Below are 19,798 nucleotides of genomic sequence, written 5' to 3' on the forward strand. Positions count from 1 at the left end.
AGGAGGGACAAAACATCACAGGCAATCAGTCCCCACAAAACAACACAAGCAAACAAAGCCAGCTAGCCAAACAAAAGGCAGGCTAATCTTAAAGCAATCTCTCACTTCACGGAGCACAGAGAGGGCATGCCAAATGAGCTTAACACTTGGAATAAGCCCTGGCTTGGCAACGTCGTACGTTACAGGCCTTGCAATTTCTACCAGAGCCCCTTTATCTGCACATGGCCTTTAACTAATAACAATCCATTCTCTCAGACTGGGAGGCTGTAGAGAAACCCCCCTGAATGGGAGTTGATGAACCTCCAGTGAGAGTAACAGGTCAGGTCTATCATTTGTATTTCAGAGTCACACTGCTGTGCTTCATCTCTCCCCCTGAGGGTCTTTGTTAATGTGGCGAGACACGCAAAAACCACAGTGCCAGGGCAACTTATTAACACAGGGCAGGGCAAGGAGAAGCCCCTTCACACACTCATGGAGCTGTAAACATACCTTCCTTCCGCATCCACAGCTCAGAGCCACCTCCTAGACTTCACTACCCTTAGTTCCGCTCAGAGAGCGCGACCCCTCCTCCCACCCTTGGTAATGACTGCCCAGGGGCGTATCTCTGTCCCCCTGACCCCCCTTCCCTCACCATTATCGCCCAAGTGCCCTGACAGCCATCTCCACATCCCTGACCTTCCATAGCTCCTATTTTAGCTCAAAGCACCGCAGATCTAAAATACAAGTGACACTCCATAATGCCGGTCGCAGATGGACACAAAATTCTCTTCCACCAAAATAGGGTGAGTGCTCGGGCTCTTTCCTCTACCCTGTACTGCTTGTCAATGACAAAATGTTACAAATTACCTGGACAAATGGTCTGAGGCTCGCTATAACTCAATCTCTCATACACACCTTAAACAACCCTCTCTAAATTACCGCTACACAGACCTGCTGCGTGATTAGCCAATCGGCTTCCATCAGAGCTTGGCCAGTTTTACAGAGCACTGCCAAAACGAGTCAAATTAAACGATCCCTTTGATAACACACATCTTTGTTTCGTTGATGCACCTAAATCCTTCAAGCTGGTAAAAGCATGACATAATCCTAGTCGTAGTATGTTTCCTCGTACTTTGCTAACACCATCCTCCATTGCATATTTGATATCTGACTATCCAATTAGTCTTTATGATATTTGTAGCATTATACTGTACACAAAATCTGTATTCCAGAAAAAAAAACACCCAAAAACATTTGCTCAAAATTAGAAGTGGGTGTGACATATTAGCTACAACTGCCACATATACTGAGTGAGTGCTTGTGAGAAAGAAATGCAGTCAGGTGGTTTTGTTATCAGGGCTGTTGTTCTTTCCCTTTCAATACACAGCCCCTCCAATTTCACAATCAAAGAACAGGCCTGGTTGCATAATAGGTGATTTACTGAATCTGAGCACAAAGAGTTCTCTCCAAATCCTCTTTATGACAAGTACCTTCCAACTCCATCCCTGCCGATTGTGATAGGGGAGAGGAAATGAAAAGGCACAGGCCAACAATGGCCAAATCAAATGGAGATCGGCAGGGCCATGGACCAGAATATGTAAATTCCCTGTAGAGTCTCTGTAGACATTACCCAGTACTGCTCTCTCTATTTGTGGGATGTGCTACAGGGAGCGACACAACACAAACGTCCTGACAGAGATGTCCTGGTAAACAGATGGATGACCTTCATTAAAATGACTAGACGGAACTCTTGGACCAAAAAAAGCCAGGCATTAGTTCTCTCACCTGATAGGGGCACCTTTGGCCTGAGCGGGCTTCAGTAGGACGGTGATGGTGGTGGCCGTTTCATTCAGAAACGCCTCGGACCCATCATACTCTTCCAGTGTTGGGGCTATGGGGAAAAAGCACACCAGACAGACAAGAATTTAGTGCAAAATCACAGGAGGAGGAAAATTGTCGGCAATGGGGTGTAATATGTTGAAGTCTTGAGAAAGGCATGCTCTATCAGGACACATTATGTTTAATTTTGAACTTGGCTGAACTTTAATATAGCACTGCAAAGTAAAAAAAAAAAAATATATATATATATATATTTCCTGCTTGGAACATGTTTTCTAAAACACTTCTGGGAATTGCAACCTGACAAATTGACAATAGCAGTTTTGCCAAAACGCAGGAACTGCGTGATTACATCTACATTACGTACATTACATATCTTGGAAGTAGGCGCTTAGCGCAAAAAGCACCAGGCTCCTCTTATTTAAAGAAAGGTTACTGGCCTCATTTTCCATTAAGGAAGCTTTTAGCTTCCATTCACCTGGTTAATTTGATTGATGTGGTTTGCATTATCATCTAATGAGGTCCTAGGCTGTCATTTCAACAGATTCCAAATACATCCCGGTCTAGGACATGTTGAGTGCTGCCAAGATTAGAATTGGGAAAAATGTGTGCTTCAGAAAATTACTCCAACAGGTACAGAGCATCCAGATATTCCATTACGGAACGGAGTCTGACACGATCAAAATGACTGAGAGATATCTCAGTGCTGTGCTTAGTATCATGGTAGAACTTGCTCAGAAAACCGATAAGCGAACCAACCCATAACCCAACCAATTTTTTTGTTACCCCATTCTGGTTAATTTGCTTCCTAGATGCTATTTGAACCTGCAGCGCTACCAGACCCTTTTTACCAAAACAACAACAGGCAGGAATGTCATAAGACAACAACTACATTATGCATCAATTTAATTTGACTTGATTAATAAACAATATTTGCTCTGGTAGCACTATTAATAGTCTAGCAGCTGTAACACTACAGCCATAATACTGCATACATACGTTTCTCTTCTAAAATAGATTTTCTGACCTCAATGGGACTTCCTGGATAAATTAATGTTAAATAAATGTACCTGAGATGTTGGTGGTGACGTTGAGTGTGGTCGGGGGGCCGAAGCCCTTGACGGTGCTGGCTCGTATGATGAACTGGTAGGTGGTGCCAGGGTGCAGCTGGTTGAAGACGTGGTGAGAAGTGTTCCAGGGCAGAGACACGATTAGAGGGGGGCGCATTATTGGCACCGAGGGGTCAAAGGACCGAATACCACTGTAGGCGATCTGTTAGGGGAGGGAGAGGAGAGGGACATACAATATTTACCTAATGAGCTGTTGAAAAGTGTTCATACGAATGGTTACAGACATTCGGTAACATTATGCCGTGGTAGAAACTTTATCTGTGTTTAAGTAGGTGGAATGCACATACGTAGCAAAGTACAACAAATGAGTGTTTTTGAGTGATTTTTCTCCATTGTGTATTGACTTGAGGTAGGGCTGGGCGATATGTGCAAAATATCATGGTATTTTAACAAAATTGGACGGTATTTGGCAGTATTTTTAGTTTTTGAATAATAAAAGTTGTACATTTGCTTTTTGAGTAGTGAGTGATCCTAGGGTGCTTTGTGAGTAGTGAGTGATCCTAGGGTGCTTTGTGAGTAGTGAGTGATCCTAGGGTGGCAACACATACATTCTAAGTGATTTCAATGAGTCTTTCTCCATTCTGAATCTTTTATACTGTTCAATTCAACTTCAACCAAAACCAATTTCAGCACGTTTATCATTCCTGCATTTGGTTTTAAATATACGTAAGCATCAAAAGTAAAAGTAATTGATAAAATGTACTTAAGTATCAAAAGAAAAGTATAAATCATTTTTTAAATCATTAAGCAAACCAGATGGCACCATTTTATTTTTTATTTACGGACGACACACTCCAACACTCAGACATAATTTACAAACAAAGTATTTGTGTTTAGTGAGTCCTCCAGATCAGAGGAAGTAGATGACCAGGGATGTCCTCTTGACAAGTGCGTGAATTGGACCATTTTCCTGTCCTGCTAAGCATTCAAAATGTAACGAGTACTTTTAGGTGTCAGAGAAAATGTGTGGAGTAAAGAGTACAGTATTTTCATTAGGAATGTAGTGAAGTAAAAGTTAAAGTTATCAAAAAGAAAAATAGTAAAGTAAAGTACAGATAACAAAACAAAAAAAAATGACTTAAGTAAAGTATTTTTACTTAAGTACTTTACACCTCTGCTCAATTTAGATAATTTCCACGCTGCCACGTAGGGCTGTATGATATGGGCAAACAATCTAGGACTTATTTTTAACCAAATGTTGCGATTTGACTTGCAAATTAGAGCAAAACTGTAGGAAAAAATGGAAATAGAATGACTATTCTTATTATATAGTTAGAATATAATAGTGGGCACTTTGAATACAGAGTTGTTTGAGATGACAACAAATTAAAATGCAGGGAGGAGTTATTGTGACAAGGTAGGAACTAAAGTGTTGATAAACGTTTCCTAGAGGAAACTTTGGCTACATTGTATGTTTTCTCTTAGCTACTTCATGTAGATAAAGAGGAATATGCAAAGCAAGAATATGTTGATTTAGAAGACACGGTTGCACAAACAACATTCTGATTTAGGTTAACACCACCACCGGTATTATCAGGCTGTATTAGCTAGCTACGTTTGCTCTTATCAGTACATTTATTAGCTAGGTTGCAAGCTATTAGCATTAGCATCTCACAAGATTTAGGGAAAATTGCTGAGAAAAGACAAACTAGCTGTTTGCTGATTTAAGAAACACAAACCAATAGTGTCATTATAGAACGCTAGTGGATTTATATTAAGAAGCAAAGTGAAAACAGCATCATTGTCATCAACATTGTTGTATGTGCTGCATTGACCAAGCAGACTGAACACAAGTGTCTCGTGGTTGAGGGACATCAAATGTGCTCCTTGAGTGACAGGGGGCCTGGCTAGCTCTGTGGAAAGTGGCACAGAGAGAAAGAGCAGAGAGAGATGACTCAAGTAGCGAAGTAAACTATAAAAATGGACATTACACATGGCGTATCACATTTAACAAACCAAACATTCAAATACCGGTATAGAAGGTAAAGTAAAAACCCAAACCGGTCCCTGCATCAATACCGGTATATCATAAAATGCAGTATGCCGCACAGCCATAACTCGAGGTACATATGGAATGCATATATTAACACTTGTAAGCCTGAACTAAAATGTGTGATAATATAGTTGAGTATGTGACTTCCCATGGCATTATGTAGTATGTGTGTCATGTTAAACGGCTCTCTATCCACCGGATGGATGTGTACCAAACTCACTAAAAGTGGCAGCAATAAATCCTCTCTTTAAAAAGCCAAACCTTGACCCAGAAAATATAAAAAACTATCGGCAGCAACTCACTGCCTTCCTGAAGACAAACAATGTATACGAAATGCTTCAGTCTGGTTTTAGACCCCATCATAGCACTGAGACTGCACTTGTCAAGGTGGTAAATGACCTTTTAATGGCGTCAGACCGAAGCTCTGCATCTGTCCTTGTGCTCCTGGACCTTAGTGCTGCTTTTGATACCATCGATCACCACATTCTTTTGGAGAGATTGGAAACCCAAATTGGTCTACACGGACCAGCTCTTGCCTGGCTAGATCTTATCTGTCGGAAAGATATCAGTTTGTCTCTGTGAATGGTTTGTCCTCTGACAAATCAACTGTACATTTTGGTGTTCCTCGAGGTTCCGTTTTAGGACCACTATTGTTTTCACTATATATTTTACCTCTTGGGGATGTCATTTGAAAACATAATGTTAACTTTCACTGCTATGTGGATGACACACAGCTGTACATTTCAATGAAACATGGTGAAGCCCCAAAATTGCCCTTGCTAGAAGCCTGTGTTTCAGACAAAAGGAAGTGGATAGCTGCAAATGTTCAACTTTTAAACTCGGACAAAACAGAGATGCTTGTTCTAGGTCCCAAGAAACAAAGAGATCTTCTGTTGAATCTGACAATTAATCTTGATGGTTGTACAGTCGTTTCAAATAAAACTGTGAAGGATCTCAGCGTTGCTCTGGACCCTGATCTCTCTTTTGACGAACATATCAAGACTGTTTCAAGGACAGCTTTTTTCCATCTACATAACATTGCAAAAATCAGAAACTGTCTATCCAAAAATGCAGAAAAATTAACCCATGCTTTTGTTACGTCTAGTTTAGACTACTGCAATGCTCTACTTTCTGGCTACCTGGATAAAGCACTAAATAATCTTCAGTTAGTGCTAAATACAGCTGCTAGAATCCTGACTAGAACCAAAATATTTGATCATATTACTCCAGTGCTAGCCTCCCTACACTGGCTTCCTGTTAAGGCAAGGGCTAATTTCAAGGTTTTACTGCTAACCTACAAAGCATTACATGGGCTTGCTCCTACCTAATCTTTCCTGCCGTACATACCTACACGTACACTATGGTCACAAGACGCAGGCCTCCTAATTGTCCCTAGAATTTCTAAGCAAACAGCTGGAGGCAGGGCTTTCTCCTATAGAGCTCCATTTTTATGGAATGGTCTGCCTACCCATGTGAGAGACGCAGACTCGGTCTCAACCTTTAAGTCTTTACTGAAGACTCAATCATCTGACCCACTGAAGAGATGAGTGTAGTCTGGCCCAGGAGTGTGAAGGTGAACGGAAAGGCTCTGGAGCAACTAACTACCCTTGCTGTCTCTGCCTGGCCGGTTCCCTTCTCTGACTCTAACCCTATTACAGGGGCTGAGTCACTGGCTTACTGGTGCTCTTCCATGCCGTCCCTAGGAGGGGTGCGTCACTTGAGTGGGTTGAGTCACTGACGTGATCTTCCTGTCTGGGTTGGCGCCCCCCCTGGGTTGTGCCATGGCAGAGATCTTTGTGGGCTATACTCTGCCTTGTCTCGGGATGGTAAGTTGGTGGTTGAAGATATCCCGCTAGTGGTGTGGGGGCTGTGCTTTGGCAAAGTGGGTGGGGTTATATCCTGCCTGTTTGGCCCTGTCCGGGGGTCTCATCGGATGGGTCCACAGTGTCTCCAGACCCCTACCTGTCTCAGCCTCCAGTATTAATGCTGCAGTAGTTTATGTGTCGGGGGCTAGGATCAGTCTGTTATATCTGGAGTACTTCTCGTGTCTTATCTGGTGCCCTGTGTGAATTTAAGTATGCTCTCTCTAATTCTCTCTCTCTCTGTCTTTCTCTCTCTCGGAGGACCTGAGCCCTAGGACCATGCCTCAGGACTACCTGGCATGATAACTCCTTGCTGTCCCCAGTCCACCTGGCCGTGCTGCTGCTGCAGTTTCAACTGTTCTGCCTGCGGCTATGGAACCCTGACCTGTTCACCGGACGTGCTACCTGTCCCAGACTTGCTGTTTTCAACTCTCTAGTGACAGCAAGAGCGGTAGAGATACTCTTAATGATCGGCTATGAAAAGCCAACTGACATTTACTCCTGAGGTGCTGACTTTCTGCACCCTCGACAACTATTGTGATTATTATTATTCGACCCTGCTGGTCATTTATGAACATTTGAACATCTTGGCCATGTTCTGTTAAAAATTTCCACCCGGCACAGCCAGAAGAGGACTGGCCAGCCCTCATAGCCTGGTTCCTCTCTAGGTTTCTTCCTAGGTTTTGGCCTTTCTAGGGAGTTTTTCCTAGCCACCGTGCTTCTACACCTGCATTGCTTGCTGTTTGGGGTTTTAGGCTGGGTTTCTGTACAGCACTTTGAGATATCAGCTGATTGAAGATGTACATCAAATCAAAATGTATTTGTCACATGTGCCGAAAACAACAGGTGTAGAACTTACAGTGAAATGCTTACTTACAAGCCCTGAACCAACAATGCAGGTCAAGAAATTGATTTAAGAAGTAAAAAAGTAAAAGTAAAAAAGTAACAATAAAATAACAATAACAATATGCTTTATACAGGGGTTACCGAGTCAATGTGCGAGGGTACTGGTTAGTCGATGTAATTTGTGCATGCAGGTGACTATGCATAGATAATAAACAGTTGGCAGCAGCAATGTAAAAACAGGCGGGGGGGTCAATATAAATAGTCCGGGTGGCCATTTGATTAATTGCTCAGCAGTCATATGGCTTGGGGTAGAAGCTGTTAAGGAGCCTCTTGGACCTAGATTTGGTGCTCCGGTACCGATTGCCGTGCGGTAGGAGAGAGAACAGTCTATTACTTGGGTGACTGGAGTCTTGGACAATCTTTGGGGCCTCCCTCTGACACCACCTAGTATATACAGTAGCCATCAAAAGTTTGGACACATTCAAGGTTGCCAAGAGTGTGCAACGCTGTCATCAAAGCAAAGGGTGGCTACTTTGAAGAATCTCAAATATAAAATATATTTAGATTTGTTTAACACTTTTTTGGTTACTACATAATTCCATATGTGTTATTTCATAGTTTTGATGTCTTCACTATTATTCTACAATGTATAAAATAGTAAAAACAAAGAAAACCCTGGAATGAATAGGTGTCCAAACTTTTGACTGGTACTGTAGGTCCTGGATGGTAGGAAGCTTGGCCCCAGGGATGTACTGGTCCGTACGCAATACCCTATGTAGCTCCTTACAGTCGGAGGATGAGCAGTTGCCATACCGGGCAGTTATGCATCCGGTCAGGATGCTCTCCATGGTGCAGCTGAATAACTTTTTGAAGATCTGGGGACCCATGCCAAATCTTTTCAGTCTCATGAGGTGGAAAATATTTTGTCGTGCACTCTTTACAATTATCTTGGTGTGTTTGGACCATGATAGTTTGTTGGTGAAGAAACTCTCCACCCGCTCTAATTACAGCCTGTCGATGTGAATGTGGGTGAACGTAGTCCACGATCATCTCTTTTGTCTTGCACACGTTGAGGGACAAGTTGTTGTCCTGGCCCCACACTGACAGGTTTCTGATCTCCCTATAGGCTGTCTCATCATTGTCGGTGATCAGTCCTACTGTTGTGTCATCAGAAAACTTAATGATGGTGTTGGAGTCGTGCTTGGCCATGCAATTGTGGGTGAACAGGGGGTACAGAAGGGGACTAAGCACACACCGCTTAGGGGCCCCCGTGTTGAAAATCAGCATGGCAGACGTGTTGTTGCCTACCCTTACCACCCCGGGGCAGCCCGTCAGGAAGTCCAGGATCCAGTTGCAGAGAGAGGTGTTTAGTCCCAGGGTCCTTAGTTTAGTAATGAGTTTTGTGGGCACTATAATCCACATTCCCTTGGATTATGTGGGTCAGTGTTCTCATATTCCTAAAGCTGGATAACACTTGAGAATTAAAAAATGTTTCTTCAGATTCACCCCACTGCACACAAGCTATGAATCATTGTGGGTTATTAACTTTAAAAATACACACCATTCAATGATGGATCAGTACACCTTCATACTGTATCTAAGAAGTACTGAAAATAGTATTTTACAACAGTAGCATACAATGAGTTCCCTTTAAAACCCACACTCCCCTTTTAGAGTTACAGTATTTCCACCATAGTCCTATATGAAAAAGGAACAGAACGTTTTTCACTCATCTGTGCTGGTTTCCAGAGGGATAGTAAAGATTAAAAACACCTGTGAAATATGGTTTAGATATACAAACCCCATGTGGATCCTAGACAGGCTTGTCTACCATCCAACCCCCCCCTCCCCTCCCCCTCCCCCTCCCCTCCCTCCCCCCACCTCTCACCTCCCTCCCCCCACCTCTGCCAACCCTCCCCTTCTAATCTCCCTCTTCCCACCTCTCCCCTCCCCTCCCCCCACTTCCTCCTCCCATCCTTCCCCCACCTCTCCCCTTCTCTCTCGCTCCCTCCCCCCCACCTCTCGCCCTCCACCTCTCCCCTCACCGATCCCCTCCCTTCCCCCACCTCTCCCCTCACCCCACCGATCCCCCTGGCCATAGTCCTTCATTACCTCATACTGAGTTATGATCCCATTGGGCTCCAGTGGTTCCTTCCAGTAAAGGAAGATCCGATCCTCAAACGGTGTGGCTTTCATGGACTGGCTTGGAACGGGGCCAGGCACTGCATTAGGACAGAAGACAGGAGGAGTAGGTCCTAATGCAATCAAAGGAAGGCCACAGTACTGTAATGAATACTATTCTCAAAGAGAGAGACACTCCTGAGCCTGTACGCCTGTAACGAGACCACTGACTGTTTTTACTTACAGCAAAGCAGCATGTTGAAAATGGCATAATAATGTAGAGCGTTGCGCGTGTGTTGAATAGGAGGCACTCGAATCCCCAGTGGTTTTTATTGAATTTGGACAATGAATTTACATGAGATTAGATAATCAAGGTGCAATATCCTTTCAAGAGCATCCTTTCTCTCTGTCATCTGCATGTTTTATGATCAAATTAGTCTCCTATAATTTGGAGGCTCTGTCCCTTTCACCAATAAAGCAAAGCCATCAGCCTGAGAAACCACAGCATGCCAGACCTCTCTGACATGAATTGTGATAGGTGAAAAATCTAGGTATTGAGTATAGAATTTCATATACACTGTATACAGTGTATTAGGAAAGTATTCAGAACCCTTGACTTTTTCTATATTTAGTTACGTTACAGCCTTATTCTAAAATGTATTGAATTGTTTATTTCCCTCATCATTCTACTCACAATAATCCTTACTAAGAAAGCGAAAACAGGTTTTTAGAACATTTGGCAAAACATTTGCAAACACACACACACACACACACACACACCTTATTTATATAAGTATTCAGAGCCATGATGAAAACCTGCTCTACAGCGCTCACGACCTCAGACTGGGGTGAAGGTTCACCTTCCAACAGGACAACGACCCTAAGCACACAGCCAAAACAACGCACAATTGGCTTCGGGACAAGTCTCTGAATGACCTTGAGTGGCCCGGCCAGAGCCCGGACTTGAACCCGATCGAACATCTCTGGAGAGACCTGAAAATAGCTGTGCAGAGATGCTCCCCATCCACCCTGACCGAGCTTGAGAGGATCTGCAGAGAAGAATGGGAGAAACTCCCCAAACACAGGTGTGCCAAGCTTGTAGCGCAACACCCAAGACTGTAATCGCTGCCAAAGGTGCTTCAACAAAGTACTGAATAAAGGGTCTGAATACTTATGTAAATGTCATATTTAATTTGTTTTATTTATTTATACATTTGCTAACATTTCTAAAAAACAGTTTTTGCTTTGTCACTATGGGGTACTTACTGTGTGTAGATTGATGAGTGAAAAAAACAATTTAATACATTTTAACCCTGCAAAACAACACATTTCCCTGCACCTATCTGTTGTATGGTTTTTTTACTGACTGACAGCCTCCTCACTGCTGATGAAACCTGGCAGTCCCATGGGTCTCTACAGCTGCCACGAGACTGTTCTGCCATGGGGCTGCCTGCCTGCCTGGGCTGTGTTCTAGTCAAGCTGGGTTGGGGACATCCAAAGCCCTCTCCTTCACAGCATACAGACAGAGAGCAGAAGCGTTACCAGGTCACATGACTGAGTGCTTGTCAGGCCTGTCTGTCTGAAGAGACGAGCAAGGCTCGGGGTGGCGGGGACGCTTGTCTGCGGTCTACGGATCAGTCTTAGAAGAACTGTTTACGTGAACCTCTCTTCTCCTCTACTCGCCCCGCAGTCAGACAACCATCTATTTTTCAAAACTATTGGATGGATGTCACTGAGACGTCTTTTTCCACAACGAAAAATCTAGCATTCCTTTTTCCTGTCTGATGCTGCTGAAAATGGGGTTGGTTTGACATGGAAATAAAAAGAGATTTTTCTGAGAGAACACAATGAGAGAATACAATGAAAAGTCATACAAACCAATCTTAACAAAACAAACGGTAGAAAGGGGCAGTAACATGTACAGCAACATGTACAGCATGAGCTGAATATCACCTAAACATCTAAGCTCTAGCTACATACAGAATCTGGCATGAAAAAAATTGAATAAATTCTGGTGGAACCCCTACAGAGGACTCAGTCATTTCACTAGCATTATCTCCTGGGTTTGTGAGAATGTGAGGTGAGATTTAAACAGGTCCTCATCAAGGGACAACATGTCTGCCGGAGTCACAGGATACAGCTGGTCACCTGGCTGTATTATTATAATGCTGAAGCGTTTAATGTGAGTTACAAATTCCAAGCTGCGACCAGTGCTGTTATTTCAGCCCTTGGTTAGCCTCTCCAGCTAGCATCTATTCAGAGAGCAGCAGGGAGAAAACGTGCTCTGCTTTGAAATGGCTAACTCAGCCCAGCTGTAGGAATCACAGGGGGCAGCAATAAGTATGTGTCAGTCAACTGGTTACAAACAGAGCGAGACACATCCATATTTTCTAAATAAAGGAGTATTAGAAATACGTTTAAAAAAGAAAAGTATTCACACCCATTGACTTATTCCACATTTTGTTGTGTTACAGCCTGAATTCAAAATTCATTAAATTGATTTTTGTCATCCATCTACACACAATACACCAGTACACATACCATCTTCATCTGTCTGGATGATGGTCTCATCGCTCTCTTTGCGTCCTTCGGGGTTGGTGAGGATCATCTTGAGACTGACATTGGTGTTGGGGGGCAGGTTGCCCACCACGTGGCGTGGGGCCTTGGGGTCCATGTCCAGGCAGTCGGCCTTGGTCTGGTTGTTGGCGTTGTAGTAACGGTAGCAGATGGTGACGTTGAAGGTGTGGCAGCGGGTAATATTGTAGCCCAGAGACTCCCAGTCCACAGCGATGAATCTGGCCTGGGTCTCTGCAATCTTCAGTCTCTTCGGGGTTCTCATCGGTTCTGAAGGAGAGAAAGAAACACATGGTTAAAAATGTGCTCGCAATCTAGCGATAACTATGGCCCACATACAGTGCCTTGCGAAAGTATTCGGCCCCCTTGAACTTTGCGACCTTTTGCCACATTTCAGGCTTCAAACATAAAGATATAAAACTGTATTTTTTTGTGAAGAATCAATAACAAGTGGGACACAATCATGAAGTGGAACGACATTTATTGGATATTTCAAACTTTTTTAACAAATCAAAAACTGAAAAATTGGGTGTGCAAAATTATTCAGCCCCTTTACTTTCAGTGCAGCAAACTCTCTCCAGAAGTTCAGTGAGGATCTCTGAATGATCCAATGTTGACCTAAATGACTAATGATGATAAATACAATCCACTTGTGTGTAATCAAGTCTCCGTATAAATGCACCTGCACTGTGATAGTCTCAGAGGTCCGTTAAAAGCGCAGAGAGCATCATGAAGAACAAGGAACACACCAGGCAGGTCCGAGATACCGTTGTGAAGAAGTTTAAAGCCGGATTTGGATACAAAAAGATTTCCCAAGCTTTAAACATCCCAAGGAGCACTGTGCAGGCGATAATATTGAAATGGAAGGAGTATCAGACCACTACAAATCTACCAAGACCTGGCCGTCCCTCTAAACTTTCAGCTCATACAAGGAGAAGACTGATCAGAGATGCAGCCAAGAGGCCCATGATCACTCTGGATGAACTGCAGAGATCTACAGCTGAGGTGGGAGACTCTGTCCATAGGACAACAATCAGTTGTATATTGCACAAATCTGGCCTTTATGGAAGAGTGGCAAGAAGAAAGCCATTTCTTAAAGATATCCATAAAAAGTGTTGTTTAAAGTTTGCCACAAGCCACCTGGGAGACACACCAAACATGTGGAAGAAGGTCCTCTGGTCAGATGAAACCAAAATTGAACTTTTTGGCAACAATGCAAAATGTTATGTTTGGCGTAAAAGCAACACAGCTCATCACCCTGAACACACCATCCCCACTGTCAAACATGGTGGTGGCAGCATCATGGTTTGGGCCTGCTTTTCTTCAGCAGGGACAGGGAAGATGGTTAAAATTGATGGGAAGATGGATGGAGCAAAATACAGGACCATTCTGGAAGAAAACCTGATGGAGTCTGCAAAAGACCTGAGACTGGGACGGAGATTTGTCTTCCAACAAGACAATGATCCAAAACATAAAGCAAAATCTACAATGGAATGGTTAAAAAATAAACATATCCAGGTGTTAGAATGGCCAAGTCAAAGTCCAGACCTGAATCCAATCGAGAATCTGTGGAAAGAACTGAAAACTGCTGTTCACAAATGCTCTCCATCCAACCTCACTGAGCTCGAGCTGTTTTGCAAGGAGGAATGTGAAAAAATGTCAGTCTCTCGATGTGCAAAACTGATAGAGACATACCCCAAGCGACTTACAGCTGTAATCGCAGCAAAAGGTGGCGCTACAAAGTATTAACTTAAGGGGGCTGAATAATTTTGCACGCCCAATTTTTCAGTTTTTGATTTGTTAAAAAAGTTTGAAATATCCAATAAATGTCATTCCACTTCATGATTGTGTCCCACTTGTTGTTGATTCTTCACAAAAAAATACAGTTTTATATCTTTATGTTTGAAGCCTGAAATGTGGCAAAAGGTCGCAAAGTTCAAGGGGGCCGAATACTTTCGCAAGGCACTGTAGAATCACTGGAGAGACCAGTTTTTGTACATTATCATCTGATTGGGGGACAGCATATACTACCACTAACATGTCTGTCAGAAATGTGCACGGTTGGGCAGTATCAACACATCAGGTCTATGTTGATGCACTTTCAATGCGAGGAGTTGATGATGGCGCCCAAAAATTGTCCTTCGGCAGCACAGCGGCCAATCAACACAAAGCTCCTCTTTTCTTTTCCTCATCCCTGGTTCAGAACATATCCACAGATAAATAATGAGGCCGGTATGAGGAATGAATGTCAATGTACAGTAATAGAAAAGGAGTGAAAGCAAACTAAATGAGCAAACGTGAACTGTGTGTTGAGCTGATGCTGGTGACCAGGAGGACACTCTCACAGCATTTTAAGAGCTTCTGAATTAGTCAATATATCACCCTGGGAGAAAGTCAATATAATCCGACCCGCAATCTATCAAGCAACCACGGCATGCTGGATACTAATTACTCTAATAGTCCAATTTAACTGCGCGATTAAGGAAATGATGCAAGTAGCGCCTTTGTCTCACCGTGGCTATTTGCATTGTGGAGATGCAGCCAACACTGCAGTAAGGGCAGGACTTTAACAGGAACATGACTTAGACCACTGTATTTGTGTCTACTGTGCCAATGTCCTCACTACAATGCATTGAGTTAGCCTTTCTCTGTACATGATTATTTTGATAATCATCAATTATCACAATGAAGATTATTATCATGTTGATATTTGGGCTTAATATTTTAAAAAAATACAACACATTTCCTGTCCGTACACACACACGAGTCAAGGGCCAGCTCTGATGGATAAGGGGCATTCGGACAGATGTGTTCTAGACACCGGCCTAGCTGTCGTTAAAAGTGCATGACCTGACATGGAGAGCCTGACATGTAGAGCTACAATCTCCACTAAGCCTTCCATACCAGTGAGCCCTGGTATCCTGCATACTCTGCAACACACATTACTTGAGTAATGGGGTAATGATTCTGCCATGGCCAGCCTGGGTGGGGGGGGGGGGGGGGGGGGGGGGGGGGTGTACGTGTACCATACAGGCTCTTGGCATGGCTGGCCATCCTCACACAAAAGCCTCCCTCTCAAATGTCCTCTGTGGAAACAGACCTGCCCTTATTCTGTTCAGTCTCATCTCTACGACCACTGCATAAAAAGATGGGAAGATTGAAAAACAAAAAGTGAGTTAGGCCAAACTGACAAAAAGAGAAAAGGAGAAAGGTGAGCTCTTGTTCACTAAATTACAGATTGTCTCTGCTGGGTGTAATCACCTGCACTTTGATGAGCGGGGCCCAGGAGAGCCCTTTCTTTCTAGTCTAATTAGAATGAAAAGCTCTGAATAAAGACTGGGGACTTGTTAACATGATCTTATAATGACTGTTAGCTTTGGGGGTTATTAAGAAACAAGCTCTCCACAACTTGATGTACCATTGGAGAAATCCTGGACCATCACTTCTCTTAAATTGCTTGTAAATATGTTCTGTTTTTATTGCATTGGAATGTGTGCAGGTCTCCCTTGAAAGGTGGTCATGGTCTCAATTGGATTCCCTGTAAAAATAAAAAAAGACAACCATACAGTGCATTCAGATAGTATTCTGGCCCTTTAACTTTTGAAACATTTTTTACTTGTTTCCGAAAAGCAGGCATATGTCGAGCATCACTACTTCACAGGAAAGCCATTTGAACGTAAACTTTTTTTAAAAATTAAAATGCTTCACAGAAAAAGTCTGCAACCTTCCCGCTAGCCATGATTGGCTGAGATAATGAGTGGGCTGGACATGCCAAGAGATGAGTGGCTTCCATCTGGCCACTCCACCATAAAGGCCTGATTGGTGGAGTGCTGCAGAGATGGTTGTCCTTCTGGAAGGTTCTCCCATCTCCACAGAGGAACTCTGGAGCTCTGTCAGAGTGACCATCAGGTTCTTGTTCACCTCCCTGACCAAGGCCCTTCTCCCCTGATTACTCAGTTTGGCCAGGCGGCCAGCTCTAAGAAGAATCTTGGTGGTTCCAAACGTCTTCCATTTAAGAATGATGGAGGCCACTCTGTACTTGGGGACCTTCAATGCTGTATAATTATTTTGGTACCCTCCCCCAGATCTGTGCCTCGACTCAATCATGTCTCGGCGCTCTACGGATAATTCCTTGGACCTCATGGCTTGGTTTTTGCTCTGAGATGCACTGTCAACTGTGGGACCTTATATAGAGAAGTGTGTGCCTTTCCAAATCATGTCCAATCAATTGAATTTACAACAGGTGGACTCTAATGAAGCTGAAAAACATCAAGGATGATCAATGGTAACAGGATGCACCTGAGCTCAATTTCAAGTCTCATACCAAAGGGTACGAATACTTATTTAAATAAATCTTGTTTTTTTTTGTATATACATTTTCAAACATTTCTAAAAACCTTAGTTGTGCTAGCATTTTTTTGTGTTAAAATCGATACAATTTAGATTTTGTGTCACTGACCTACACACAATACCCCATAATTTCAAAGTTGAAATTAATAAAACATTTAAAGCTAAAATGTCTTGAGTCAATCATTATTCAACCCCTTTGTTATGGCTAAATACGTTCAGGATTAAAAGTGTCCTTAATAAGTTGCATAATAAGTTGCATGGACTCATTCCGTGTTCAATAATAGTGGTTAACATGCTTTTTTATTAACTACCCCATCCATCTCTGTACCTCACACACAATTATGTGTAAGGTCACTCAATCGAGTACTGAATTTCAAGCACAGATTCAAACACAAAGACCTGTTTTTTTTTTCCTTCAATGCCTCGCAAAGAAGGGTACCTATTGGTAGATACAGTGGGGCAAAAAAGTATTTAGTCAGCCACCAATTGTGCAAGTTCTCCCACTTAAAAAGATGAGAGAGGCCTATAATTTTCAACATAGGTACACTTCAACTATGACAGACAAAATTAGAAAAAAATGAGGAAAAAAAATCCAGAAAATCACATTGTAGGATTTTTTATGAATTTATTTGCAGATGTTATTTAGTGGCCAGTGTTTCTGAGAATGACCAGTGCTTGGGGGTAGAGGAGGGGAATTGGTCCTGGGGTGGCCACAGGTTGATTGTAATAGCCCAGGAGCAACTCGCTGACCTCCTTTCTTCTCTTGACAGCAGGGGCGCAACTTTCACTGGGGATGGTGGGGACATGTCCCCCACATTCTGAAATTGAATTTTGGGCCCCTCCAGTTTTATCATTGGAATGCGATACAAAATGAGGCAATGGTGTGCTTTAGAACAATGCGGATGCCTCCGAGCGGTCGGGTTGGCTGTCTTGAGTGTTTATCAGACTGGATAATTTAATTTCAATTTTATTATTATGTCGCCCCCACTTCTAAAACCAAAGTTGCACCCCTGCTTGACAGTACAAGCATTTAATGAATTAAGTTTGCTTCCCGATCTGGTGTCATGATAGTTCAACACAATACTTTTTCTGTGTAGAGCCAATTCACACTTATTCAAAGATAAGAGTGGAAACAAAAGCAATGGAGGGGAAAAAAGACGAGGGAAAAGAACACAAGGTCAGAGACACTCATCTCCCACAGGTCTGTTTCACCTGTAACAAGTCATTATCTGGCTGTCTGTCACTCACGGGGAAACACACACAACATTCCGGGCGAGCCAGTGACAGCTTGCCATTTCGGGAACATAAGTTTAAAAAAAAAAGTATTACATCTCGACAGGTCCTAAGAAGGCACATCGGAAATGAATGGAACGAATAAGTCAGGGCATTTCCCCCCTCATAATACTGTTTGTAAGTCTGATCAAGGGCAAAATCATTTCAAAAGCGAGACGAGAAGCCAACATTGAGAAATGGAGAAAGAGAAGAGAAGGAAAGAAGGAAAGAAAGAGAGATAAGGTCATTCTAACAGAAGAATCAGAGCATTCAGTCATCATGACATGTTATGATCAGGGAGATGTTTCATCTGCCAAGTGGACACCAGGATATACGCACGCCGTGAACTCCGTAACGACCAAATTATTTGGGATGAGCCTGAAATGAGCCCTCTATCGAAGAGAGAGGCAAAGCCAAAGTGGTCATTATCAAAACATGACAGTGTATCATCTGCTAGTCAATCTGTTAGTATGCCCCCAACCTACATGATGACCTGAGACCCAGCTATTCCGTTTGGGGTGAGAAGATAAAAGAGCGGAAAAAAATACATGAAAGTACCAGGGAAGAATAGAAATGGATTCCTGACATCCTCCTGACATCCTCCATCATTTGAAATGTCAACCAGGCAAAAATAAGTTGTGGGTAGAAATGAATTGCTTCTGACTTCCCATGCCCCATCAACTTTTAGCACATGCGTACACACAAAGCAGCAATAACATTTGCACGGCAGACAATTACCTGTCCCACCGTCTCGGTCTCCCCCCGCCCCCCTTCTCTCCTCTGTGCTGTTTGTTCTACCACCCAGGCCCATAATTAACAATGGGTATACCCTTCAGAGCTGATCAATAGCCGTGAAGTCCTGCATTAACTTCACAGATTAGGCAACTCTAATAAATTTAATTGATTCCAGCAGGATCAGATGCTTAAATCCCAGTGCATTTTTCAAGGCTTAAATTAAAAGGAGATATATGGTCCTGGGAGAGGCAAGGTTCCAGAGTGATTAGGAAGGTGTGCCCACTCTCCTTACTCTCCTTTTTCAGCATGGATTCAAGCTGTAGCCTCTCCTAACAGGCCAGGTTGAGAGACAGGTGGATCCACTTACTAAACAGACCAGGGCCCTCCTTTGACCCCGCAATTCAAACACACATTTCCCCTCTGACCCTCCTTGCACTAGCTTTCCCTTATCTTTCTCTATCTAAAGCTCACTGAGTGGATAGAGTGAGGGGGGTGAAAGGGGAGAGAGGGGAGTGAGGGGTGGGGGGAGTCTGGAACGTGGCCATTTGGGATCAGGCCCAGCAATGAGGAGACTTTGGCGTTGTCCCTGGATCTTTAATTGCTGTGACAAATCAACCATTGATGTTGAAAACAGAACCAATTGTTTACACAGCCCGCTCTTTGTGGCAAGCAACAATGCATTCTTCATTTCCACTGGGTTCAGCGGAGAGAAAAAGCAACATTTGCATAGAGAGAGGTAAATATTGCTCTACAGAGTGTTTATATGATACGAAAGCTTGTCTGAAACACCTGATTAAGTGCATAAAGAGGACAGCAATCAATCATAATCAAATAAGCAGTCAGCAGACTCCTTAATGGCAAAGAAACCTAACTGAATATCCTGTATTGATTTCAGATTTTCACTAGTTATTTTGCCGCTTCATTCCATTATTTGTTTTGCCAATCAGATTAGCAGGGCCATGATCGCATTATAAGAGAGTTTAAGAATATCTCACCTGTTAGGCTAAATGACCATGAGGATGCCACATGGCATGTCTGATGGTTCAAACACATTACACACAGGGGACCCGGACTATGACAGGACAGACACTGTCCTT

The 19,798-nt window shown here is 43.1% G+C and overlaps 1 protein-coding gene across 20 annotated transcripts in view; it reads right to left on the reverse strand.

Annotated features, from left to right (window-relative positions):
- LOC110529548 (receptor-type tyrosine-protein phosphatase kappa) overlaps positions 1-19,798 on the reverse strand; it is a 163,225-nt gene that overhangs the window by 30,344 nt on the left and 113,083 nt on the right. For all 20 annotated transcript variants that reach the window (XM_036984933.1, XM_036984942.1, XM_036984932.1 and 17 more), the window contains 4 exons: positions 12,312-12,614; positions 9,762-9,871; positions 2,889-3,090; positions 1,765-1,870 (listed from right to left, as the gene is read on the reverse strand). In XM_036984933.1, the coding sequence (XP_036840828.1) occupies positions 1,765-1,870; positions 2,889-3,090; positions 9,762-9,871; positions 12,312-12,614 (721 nt within the window). The remainder of the gene's footprint in view (positions 1-1,764; positions 1,871-2,888; positions 3,091-9,761; positions 9,872-12,311; positions 12,615-19,798) is intronic.

The sequence above is a fragment of the Oncorhynchus mykiss genome, chromosome 8 (assembly GCF_013265735.2).
Source record: "Oncorhynchus mykiss isolate Arlee chromosome 8, USDA_OmykA_1.1, whole genome shotgun sequence".
In the NCBI taxonomy this organism is placed as follows: domain Eukaryota; kingdom Metazoa; phylum Chordata; class Actinopteri; order Salmoniformes; family Salmonidae; genus Oncorhynchus; species Oncorhynchus mykiss.